The sequence below is a fragment of the Crassostrea angulata genome, chromosome 9, assembly GCF_025612915.1.
Source record: "Crassostrea angulata isolate pt1a10 chromosome 9, ASM2561291v2, whole genome shotgun sequence".
In the NCBI taxonomy this organism is placed as follows: Eukaryota; Metazoa; Mollusca; class Bivalvia; order Ostreida; family Ostreidae; genus Magallana; species Magallana angulata.
In genome coordinates this window covers 28,370,736-28,382,495 of record NC_069119.1, presented here as the reverse complement: position 1 = coordinate 28,382,495, position 11,760 = coordinate 28,370,736, and the positions used below count along the sequence as shown (strand labels likewise).

At 32.9% G+C, this 11,760-nt stretch overlaps 1 protein-coding gene across 2 annotated transcripts in view; it reads left to right on the top strand.

The window, feature by feature from the left end:
- Positions 1–3,129: 3,129 nt before the first annotated feature.
- The window catches only part of LOC128163978 (cytochrome P450 20A1-like), a 40,317-nt gene continuing 31,686 nt past the window's right edge, over positions 3,130–11,760 (top strand). The window contains exons 1-8 of one of the 2 annotated variants that reach the window (XM_052827684.1): positions 3,163–3,402; positions 4,275–4,324; positions 5,514–5,683; positions 7,182–7,327; positions 7,672–7,839; positions 8,333–8,408; positions 9,012–9,188; positions 11,066–11,186. In XM_052827684.1, the coding sequence (XP_052683644.1) occupies positions 3,331–3,402; positions 4,275–4,324; positions 5,514–5,683; positions 7,182–7,327; positions 7,672–7,839; positions 8,333–8,408; positions 9,012–9,188; positions 11,066–11,186 (980 nt within the window). In that variant the 5' untranslated portion in view covers positions 3,163–3,330. Of the gene's footprint in view, positions 3,403–4,274; positions 4,325–5,513; positions 5,684–7,181; positions 7,328–7,671; positions 7,840–8,332; positions 8,409–9,011; positions 9,189–11,065; positions 11,187–11,760 lie in introns of both variants that reach the window. The other variant, XM_052827685.1, reaches the window with a different exon arrangement.

Sequence of the window (11,760 nt, the reverse complement as noted above, 5' to 3'; positions counted from 1 at the left end):
AATCTGTTATTTATGATATTAGAATATGGTGTGTTTTGTCGCTATGATATGCTTGCACAATTCCAGTAATTAGGACAATGTTTTTGGAAAGACCGAGTTAGTATCTATCGAAGCAAGCTATTTCAAACGACAAAGCGTTGCACATTCATTTAACAGATTGTTTTGGCGTCATGTTATCGGGCCATTAATGCCCGATTTTTATCGAACTAGCAGTTCCCTGTAAATATGGTTTTCCAAGTCAAGCTTTCACGAAAACAAGCAAGATAAAAAAGATAATGACTATATGCATTGTAAACTGCAGACACAGCATACACGGATATGCAACGGTCAACCTCTTTTAAACTTTGTACACTTTCAAATACAATAGAATGACGTGACAATGGTTTTCATGCGCTTTGGTCCGTCAGAATTTTTCGGTGTCGGTAAATGTCGAGCCCTAATGCAATTCAAAGCATTGCACATGGCGTTCTTACATTCTCCCAAAAATCAAAGTAAAACTTTTATAATGAAGACAACACGTTAAATAATGGGAAATGATCCTTAATGGCATTACTGTAATATGAAAAAAACTGATCTAACGCTACTATTTGGTATTGAATCACTGCTAAATTACATGTAATCCAGTGTTGGTAATTTAATTAAAATCTTGCTATATTTAACCAATGCTCCTTCTATACGAAAATGGCAATGAACGATTTTGCATTACAGCAGACTCGGATAGCGCGAGATATTCCGACCGACTACCGAATGGAGAATAGAAATAAATGTTAACATTCCCTTATTATAAATCCTCAAAATAAATCTGTTCCTGTTCCTGTGAATTTTTCTGAGTGACGATGACGATATCTTGGCAATTTTCCCGTTCATCAATTTCAATTGCACCTCTTTCACATGGATATATGTGCGTTTTATTATAAATTGGCCAAATGTGCTACATAAATAGGTTTGGGAAGAATGTCGTATAGCCCTAAGTTCTATTACACAAACACAATTCCACTACGTATACATTATATTTAGAGCTATACACTAAAGACGGGATGATTCTTGGTGGGGAGAGATTTGATAACGGCATATATTACGAGAAAAGCTCAACAATTTAAAAAAAGTATTCGTCACTAGATGGCATGCCTTGAGATATTGCCCTCCATGTTGGAAAAAGTAGCACGCATGGTTGACCGCAATTGTACTACAGACACAACTCAACACAGATTCGATAAAATAGTTGGATTACATAATGAATAAATAAATAAAGACATACATGATATACAAAATAAACTTCAGGATGATCTGATGGGTTTGTTTTGTTGCCTTTGAAGCCTCTTCAATACAAGTCAAACCTTAAACGAGGTTGGCATATATGTACGTCATATATACAGTGTATGTGTACTTACGAGCCTATATTATTTATTTTGAACCTTTGAAACATGAAATTATTATCCCACTCTTCTGATAAGGTCTATTTATATCTATACCTTTTACACCTTATTGCTGAAATTTAAGAACTCAACTTTTTTCCGCTATAATATTTATTCGCGGATATGAATTTTCCCGTTTTATTAAGAAGCTATGATATTTTATTTTTCATTACACAAATGAAAATATTCCCTTACCTTCCTTCTATTGCTGCAAAGTTTATTTTCATAGTAGCATGCGCAAATGATCTCTCTCTCTCTCTCTCTCTCTCTCTCTCTCTCTCTCTCTCTCTCTCTCTCTCTCTGTTAATAAGAAGCGTCTTATGATTATTTGAATTCCTTAATTTGATGTTATGTCGGTACTTTTCATTGAAGTAACGTTAAAAACGTGACCGAGTCGATGAGAACGTGCGCAGTGTTCATCAATTTAACTGGTTTTTAACAAGAAACATGATTGTTTTTCAGGTATTCTGCAACAACTTTGCCCTATAGATTTCGCATAAAAATATTAGATCGATCACTAAATAGGGATTTAATAGGGGGGGGGGAAATAATGGAATCAGACTAGTTTTCTTTAAATCATTTCCTACAGGTATAACGAACATCCATGATGATGCGATCAGTACAGTACATACCTCTAACTGTCCAGGTATATGAACAGAATATGTGCTATAAACTACATGTGATTTACGCAACAGGTCTATGATATCGAGATATAGAGAGACGGCGGATGATAATTCTTTGCGTTTTTTTGATAATCCTTTATAGTGTTCTATTTTTCATTACTTAACAAATGAACATATTTTCAAACCTTCCCTTTATTGCTGCAAAATTTATATCATAGCATGCGCAATTATATCTCCCTTTGTTAAAAAGTAGCGACTTTTTATAATTTATAAATCATTTATTAAAGTCATATAAAGGACTATGTGCGGGTTTATGCATTTTTTGCCCCCCCCCAATCAAAGTTTTACAAAGAGCTTTAAAAATAAGGTGAAATATAGTTAAAATCATATTAGAAATAAAGGTGTAAAAGGTTATTACCACAGTGACGTCATGTAGAAATGACGTCATAAAGATTGCACTATTTTGAAAAATTAATGTTTTGTAGCAAAATATGGGTGTTTTCCGATGGTTTTTCGACTTGGAAACATCGAGCGCAGGCTTGCTCAAGTACCATTTGTTAGTATAATATGTATAACTATCTGAAGAAAACATATGTTAAAATCGCACTTGAGAAGACCGGCGCTGTATACTTCCAAATGCAAATTATAGAGCAAAAATGAGAATTTTAATTTTTTCATTTGTTTAAAAATTTGCGGGAATTAGGTCATTTTGTGACGTCACAGAAAACGGCGAATGAGCAATGATGACTAAAATCAAGATTAAAGTTATAGACATCCTCTATACAATGATTTGTGAAGATTTTATTTTTATACGATACTTTTTTTTAAATTGGTTGAAATTGGGGCAGATATTTGACCATACCGCACATAGTCCTTTGATTTTGTGTCGGTGTTTTGTTTTTTTTTATCGATAAGTAACGTTTATTAAAGGATTAACCTGCGAAAAACAGACGCAGGTTTTAATGAATTATATATAACTTGTTTTTAACAGGTAAATATTAAGGTGTTCTATAGCAAACTTGCCCTACAACTTTTGCATGATAATATAAGATCGATCAGCTAAAAGAATCTTAAATTAATGGGGAAAAAATATGAGACTAGATTTTTCTCTTTAAAACATTCCTTCTCAGGTATAACGGACAGCAACGAGATGTGTTAGCAATACAGTACATGCCGCCTCCAACTGTACAGGCATCCACAAAGTTCAACAGGATATGTGTCCCGAGCTATTTTAGACAACCTGCGATATCGAAAAGATACCAACTGACTTTTAAAAGACGGACAAAGGAAACATGTTGTACTCTGTGGTTTTTGTCGCTGTTTTCCTCTGTGGTTTATACCTGGCCGTGACTTTCCTCTTCCCGGTAAGAATTTTATTTATTGTTATTCTTGGCCAAACAAAGGCGGACCCTTATTTCCCTCTTATCATCTCAGCAATTATGTATCTAATTTTCTTTTATTAGCAATATTATAGATACAAAACAGCAAAATTATAAACCAGAAATGTTGATTTACTTTCGTAGACATAAGCTTTACAGCTTTTGTGATGTTATAATGTTTTCAAACAAATCCAACATACGTGTTAATCCGTGTGTGACCTATATATCGCTTCATATGATCAAGGTCAACAGTTCATCTGCTTTGTAAACAGCTGACTGTCGATGTTTACCTTTGTACGTACACGTTGCTAAATGTGCCCAAGTTAAAATTTTGGTCAACAAAAAATATGGATTTAACTTTTGAATGACGAAATCTGCTAAATTACTTTCATAGCTCAAAAAACGGTTGTCATTATAAGCTAGGTTTTCTGTGAGATAAATTCGAAATATAATGAGATTTGTGTAAGAATGCATCAATTGCAAACGGCCAGGGATATCCCGCGCGAGTGGACAAGAGATTCGCAGTAATTTAATACAGACGTCGTCCAGGCTTCGTGTGCTTCGACCCTACCACACGTGTGTAATTTTTTTAAGTGTGACCTCGTAGATTCGTACCGTGCTTCTCTGTCCGATTTGATATCTCTCGTAAAAGAATTGAAATCATGTTGAACGAAATCTGATTATGTCGATATATATATATTGATAAGTAAAGTAATAATTCTCTCAAATAAAACTTAAAACCAAACTGTGATCCCTTTGAACATTTATCATAATGTTTACACAAAGTAATATTATCTAAAACTCCGACAACACCAATATCTATTAGAATTTCAGGTCTTTGTTGTTGTTTTTTTCAGAGAAGAAAGCGAAGTACAACAGTACCTGGACCTAATCCAGCAACCAAAGAGTAAGATACTTCAATAGTCATATCCATTCTTTTTTAATTAAAATTCAGAGCATAGTGTAATATTTCTCTTCAAAATACTGTATACAGGGATTATTCGCCCCTGTAGTATTTTCGCCTCTTTCGCCCTTCTTCTCAACGGGTGAATTTAAAACTGGGCGAATTGCATTGGCTCAAACTATCTTTCTTTTAATATAACTTGTGTCTGGGCGAATTCAAGACGGAGCGAAACTGTTTGTGAAGAAGGGTGAAAATAAACCTGTACACAGTACCGTGTACCCGGTTATTTCTGCGATTATCCGATTTTCTTCTCTCGTTTTTTTCGCGATCACGTTGGCGTTGCAAAATACAATACGCTGAAGTCTTCGGTAAGGGTTTTTTAAAAAGATTATATATTAAATACATTAAATATATTAAAAAATATATTAACATTTTCCGTGCCTTTGTTTTTGATAACACTATGAATCGAGTCTGTTATGTCATTTCAATAAATTCAAATAGCGTATTGCTTGGGCGCATGTCGGGTCTGTATAATAAAAGAAATGAAAATCACATATATGTACCAGTAAATATTACAATATTTAATGCTACAGTTGCTGAAAATTATATAAATATTATCAATAAGAAATAATATTTTGAATATTATGAGGTGATAATTTCAGTCAGAAGTGATTAAATCTATAATAAAGTCCTCTGGGCTTTATTAGATTTTACCACGCCCCAACGGAAATTATTTGCTCATAATACTCAAAGAATGATTCATTATTCCTTGAATATTTACATTCTTCAGTACTTTCGTACTGTAAGAATAAAGATAAAACATGCAATTTGTTTGTAACTTGCTTTAGCACAATTGTTCACATGATTCAAACTTATGAGTGAAAATCTATATATCTAACAACTACACAAAAATACCATTCATTGAATACGACAATACAACACACGTTAGTTGATCTACACATTCAATAGTGATTAGGTTATTTATTTAGGTTAGGTTATAACATATTTTTATCACATTATTGTTACCATATTATTTTCCTCAAAAGATTTTCTCAAATTAGTTTGCAAAAGAAACGTTTTTGCTGGATATAAGTAATTGGGTAATTAATTATTAAAATTAAGTCTGGTGCAAAGTAAGCAAAATAACCATTAAGACAGGAACTATGAAATATCAAAATTTCTTCGACAACAGGGGTGGAAATCTAGAAGATATAGCAAAAGCAGGGAGTCTACACGAGTACCTGATCGATCTCCATAAACAATATGGCGACATCACTGCTTTTTGGTTAGGCCAGGAATTCGTCGTTAGCATCTGTTCACCGGAGCTGTTTAAGCAACATTCTGCAGTGTTTGATCGGCCAGGTCAGTGGTAAAATTAAAAAAAATTAATTGGGTGGTTATTTTTTAAATACTATGATTTAAAAAAAAAACAATAAGTAATTTATGCATTGTTGCAACGTATTTTGAAAAAAAAATTACTCACATTGAATTGTTTTTTCAAAGTGCGTTAAATTTGAAATTAAATTAACACACTTAATTCCTTTTTTAAATTGCGTTAAATTTTGGACCAAGTTATCGCACCTTGAATATTTGTTTTTGCAAAGTGCGTTATGAAGGTACAACATTTTTTTTCTTATCAAGACAATTAACGTATTTTGAAGAACAAAATATGTCTAAATCACAAACTCTGGAATTGAATTTCTAATTTGCTGATAGTATGATGATTTGTTAACACTAGTGACTCTCATTTACTCTCTAATTTGAGAAAGGGAGTTGGGGTATGGGATACAGGTCAATTACCAGCAAAATCATGTAATTCCTCCTGAAAAAACCCGTGTGTGTTCTTCTGGAATGGACTCCGAGTTCACAGAGGTAAAGAGATTATCTAGGAATAAGAATACCTTGAAACAAATGTAGTAAAATAGAAGTTTTGATAATCTGTATGTTGGTCCCGCTCTGACAACAACTCACCGATCCATGACCGTTATGTGACGAGTATTCCATTCGATTGTAAACAATCCATTAAAACCTGCAAGGGACTTATTCATGTACATTCGTCATATCTCTCCTACTGCTGAATTCATTTGGTTGCTCATCATGGTATGCCTATACTTATTGTGATATATGCTGTGGCTTAGATTGTATTGTAACATAACTTTAATCGTTCAATAATTCACTCCGTACGTCCGAGCCACAGAAAAGAGCACTACAAGATCTCTCTAAATCTTTCATTGAGGTCGATCGATCACCCAAAAAATCAAAAGAAGGTTCCCTTCATGAAAGTGATCTGATATAACATATATAATATATTATAACATAATTACATGATTTTGCTGGAGCTCTGCGAGACCGTGCACAACCCAACAAGGGCAACAACAGAAGACTTTTAATCAACGCTTGACAACTTAACATGTTCGAAAATATTGTCCTAGTTAGCACATAACATGCTATCTTACACCTGACATGGTATAATTTTGAATTCACAAAGTTTTCTGAGATGAGAAATCATGCGGTGAATTATAATATTCAACATGCACATGTATCAACCCTTGGTTATAACAGAGACAGGATGACCTTCTCTAGTTCCGCGCACGCCCTTTTGCACGCATCGATATTTTAAGTAATGCAGACTGAATAAACAGTGTCATGTGATGCTATTAAAAACGCCCATTTCAAGCTACTTGCCCATGATGGAATTTTCAAAAAGAAAAATTAAACGAAGATTGATTTGTAGTTCTGAGACATACAAATACACTAGAAAATAATATTTAATACTTATGTGGACCGCTGTATTTAATAATTATATGCATCATGCAAATGATAGGATAATATTTTTTTTTACTTTTTTTTATCATTACAGTATCCTTATTCAAATTGTTTGAACCTCTTATTGGAGAGAAATCAATACAATATGCAAACAAAGAAGATGGGAAAAACCGACGCAAGCAGTACAATACTGTCTTCAATCAAAACTACTTGCATCATTATTATGCAAGAATTCAGGAAGTAAAAAAATTAGTTTCTTTTTTATCTTATTATATTGAATAATTAGATACACAATTATATTACAAGGTGTTTTTTTTTTGTTTTCTGGCACATTTAACACCATTGAGTTTGATTTTTAAAATACCAAACTAATGAAAAAAATTTATCAAAACAATGGTATTGGATTGTGGTAAAACCATAATAAATGAAAGATAATTTCCGACAGACTACAGTAATTGTTGAATTACGTAAATATTTTTTTTGTTTTACGAGATAAAAACAATATGTACAATAAAAATATATGGTAAACAGACATGAATTTTGATTATCTAAATCACACCTAGCTTCTGTCTTCTCTTTTGAAGGAGTCGGACGATTTGGTTAAGCAGTGGTCCAGTTTACCCAAAGAAGAACACGTCCCTGTAGCCCGGTATATGGTTGCCTTCGCCTTAAAGCTGGGGTTGGTCAACCTGTTTGACAGCCATGCATTTACAGATGAGGAGATTCTGGAAATCAGACATAACTATGACATAGTATGTGCTTACATAAACCTATGTAAAGTTTTTAATTTTATTTTTTAACGTTGATTCTAAAATCTATAAGCAAGGTTAATTTCGCACTGTCTTTTTTCTGTTTTCTTTTTCTTTTTCTTTTTTTTTTTTGCCTTTTTTCATGTTGTAAATTTTGAATTTACCGGGTGGCAGTAAATACAAAGTTGACATGTTGTAAATTTTGTATTTACTGCCACCCGGTAAATTCAAAATTTACAACATGACACTTTCTCCACTTGCAAACGGTGTCGCCTCTGTCTTGAGATTACCAAGACACGTTTGTGTGATTCATACCCGATCTAATCAAAACAGTAATATGATTAATACATTCTTAATTTGTCTTGTTTTAAATTGGCATTGTAAATTAGAAAGAATGGCCAAAAAACAAACGGGAACGAATATTTCATTGTATACAGTATACCTTTGGATGTTTTCATATACATTATGGTTATATATTATAAATATATTGCTGTAGGCCTGGTCTGAATTGGAAAGGCAGCTAGTAGATATTCCCGAAAAAGGAAGCCCGAGAATTAAAGCGTTTGAAGATGGTATGATGAAATATTACTGTTACCTTTTCCACAAACAAATAATAATTTGAGATGGTTTACTACATTTTGAAATAGTATCTCATGAAAGCAGGAAAAGAAATAAAATAAAAATAAAGTCAAATAGGGGAAGAGATATACAAATTTGGAGACAAAGATATGGTTTCTAAACTTTCAATTTATATAATAAAATTAAAACGCAATGTAATTACGATTTCGTGATCTGCAGTTAAAGCCCGATACTTTAACCATTGCGCTATGATGATTAAATATTCAACCAAATCGATTTGATTTAAACGATCTAACGAAACATTTGCTGTTTTGTTTTATAAAAACATGAATTTTGATGTTGTGAACTACATGTGCTAGATGTTGTTAACAGATTTTGAAATGTTGTAATACTGGTACAAAGAATCTGAACTGTTTCACCGGAAGTTTCAATAGGTATATTTTATACATCTGAAACATAACTTATGTCATACCTTTTTATCGATTACAACATGTGTATACCTTATACCAAACCTTCTTTAAACGATAGTATCGTGTACATATATGGACTACCGGAATTAATAATGATATGATTATGCATCTATTTTTTTATATCAGCTAAAAGAAAGCTCTATGCGTTGGTAGACAAGGTGTTATCCAACCGTAAACAGCTACGAAAAGACACGGATGATGCTTTGTTAATTGACGTCCTCCTAGATAGTACAGACGACAAGGAACTGATAGCAAACGACGCGTTAAGTTTCGTAATAGGAGGCTTCCATACCACAGGGAATAGTAAGATACTTAGACAACAAAATATATTATACCGTGTTAATGACAACTTTTCAACGTTTCATACAATTTCATTTTGCATGTTTTTTTTTAATATTCTTACATGTAATTCGCTTAGGCCCTTTTGTAATCCTTTTAGTACTTTACTGGCATTTCTACACACAACATTAAGGAGAGGACAAAAATAGGAGATGCCTGCTGTCTGATCCTATTTCATTTTTAAATAAAATATTGTTTCAACTAAAACACACTAAAACTTGTCCTTTAAAGGTCTTATTCATTGAAATTTGTATAGTGCATTTTGTTACACATATTCATATTAATTTACTGGTATTGGTTGAAGGCGGATATCTAGATATACAGGTGTATAAGCGAACGGCCTTTTTGTGTATGCTTATATGTTTCCAAAAATAATATTGAAACACCCATAGGGTAGTACGAATGTTTCGTTAGTATTTTTTTCCAATAATACCGTATATCAGGTTTTCTCCGCATCATGTTTTTCTGCGAATCAGAGCGTAGAACAGCATATAAAATTTATGCGAATCAAATTTTCACTTTATCAAAGTCATAGTGAAAATATAATTCACGATTGTTTAAAGCTGTGAGGTAAGAGGGAAAAGTATCTAAATTGTCGCACTTGTAATGAAAAATTCGGACAATGAAACCATTGACACGATTTCCCTGATGTGAAAAAATTACTCTTAATTATTTTCAGAGACGCAATCAGTCATGAATTAATAGATCATGTACCGTTACACATACCAGTAGCTCGGGTATAATTAGACATCTGTCTACGCAAGGAAAGCGACCGTTTTAATTAGCTTGTCAATGGATTATTAAATAAACAACGAAGCTTACAAATCTATTATCTGGCGCTTGTCCTCCGATCCCGCAATTTGTACCTCTAACAAAACTAACTGAACACAGTTCACCGTACTTTTACTTACCTGTTTACTTTATCAAGAAAGAGAAAACTCTATTACATAAAACAAAACTTTTTATCAAATTTACGATGATTTATTTTTCGCGATTCGGAAATCGTCGCGAACAAAGCAGAAATTGGATACACGCGGACAAAACCTGATACACGGTATTATTATTAACTAATAACAGCCCAGTATTTCTACAGATCGTTTCTCCTATAGAGAGACGATCTAAGTAATTTTGACGACTGCTCCGTGTAACCCCAACGGTTTTTAAAATAATGTTTAAATGTGTATTGATCAAAGGAATCATATGCAGAGGACAGAATTTTGTTTGGACTTTTAATACTCTTCATAATATTCTTAATACTATCTTTGAATCATATTCTTTATATTTTAAGGACAATTTAATACGAATATTACTACTATTACACGTTATAAATTTTATGTAAGAACACGCAGTGAAAATATGCTAGGGATGTTCTAGGAACAGCCGCATTGATCTCTAAAAAATAAAAAAAATTGAGGCAATACACATCGTTTTGACTGGAACTAACACGTGAAATTGGCATGGTTTTAAAACTTTTTACGGTCTGAAGTTGTACTTTCATTATCAGTGCGAGACAAATAGGTATTTCTGATCTGATAATTTACTGATGACGTTCGTGGTATATTGGAGAATAATGTCCGCGGCATCTCTTTGATCTCGGCAATAACTGTGGTAGAAAGAAGACGGCAATAACTGTGGTAGAAAGAAGAAATAAAGCTCTTGTTATCGTGAATGTTGCAGGATAACCTCCTCGGTCTCGAAATATTGTTTGAAATAAAAAAGCCTCGGCTAATGCCTCGGCTTTTATATTTAAAAACAACATTTTTTGACGTCGAAGGATATTCTGCAACATTCACGATAACAAGAGCTTTATTTCTTTATATCAGTATATTTATTTATTACAGTGTTAACATGGGCTGTGTATTTCCTGGCGGAGCATCAAGATGTCCAGGATAAAGTATACAGAGAAATAAGTCAGGTGCTTGGTAACAATGATGTAGAACCAGAGACATCTAAGGATCTAGTGTATGTTTGATATATGACACTACAGTAAAACTCGGTTATAGCGAAGTCTTAGGGACTATATCCGTATAACGAATTCCTAATAATAACTACAGCAAATTCACTTTATACATTTTTTTCTTTCACCAGATGAGATAATTTTTGATAAGTGGGGCTTAAAATGAAAATACATTACTTTGATACTTTTAATAATCGGATTGTGAATTGGTAAATTTATATGAAAATATATTTGTTCAGACTATTACTCAAAATGGTAGTGCAAAAGTTTAAAACTGTAAAAAAAAAAAATTCGTTATAAAGGTGTTAAATTTCGTTATTAATTACCTCTACGGGACTGAAAATCAGTTCGCTTTATCCGTAAATTCGTTATATCCGAATTTGTTATAACCGTAGAATTTTGCAAAGATTTGTTAAGAATTTTCCCGGGCACTTGAAAAAACTTCGCTATATCCGAGAATTCGCTATACCCGTGTTTGTGCTAAACGAGTTTTACTGTATATGAATCAAGAGAAAATCTCTTAAATAAAGTTAATTTATATATGCATGTCTGTTACAGTGTAAAAAAAGGGGGGGGGGG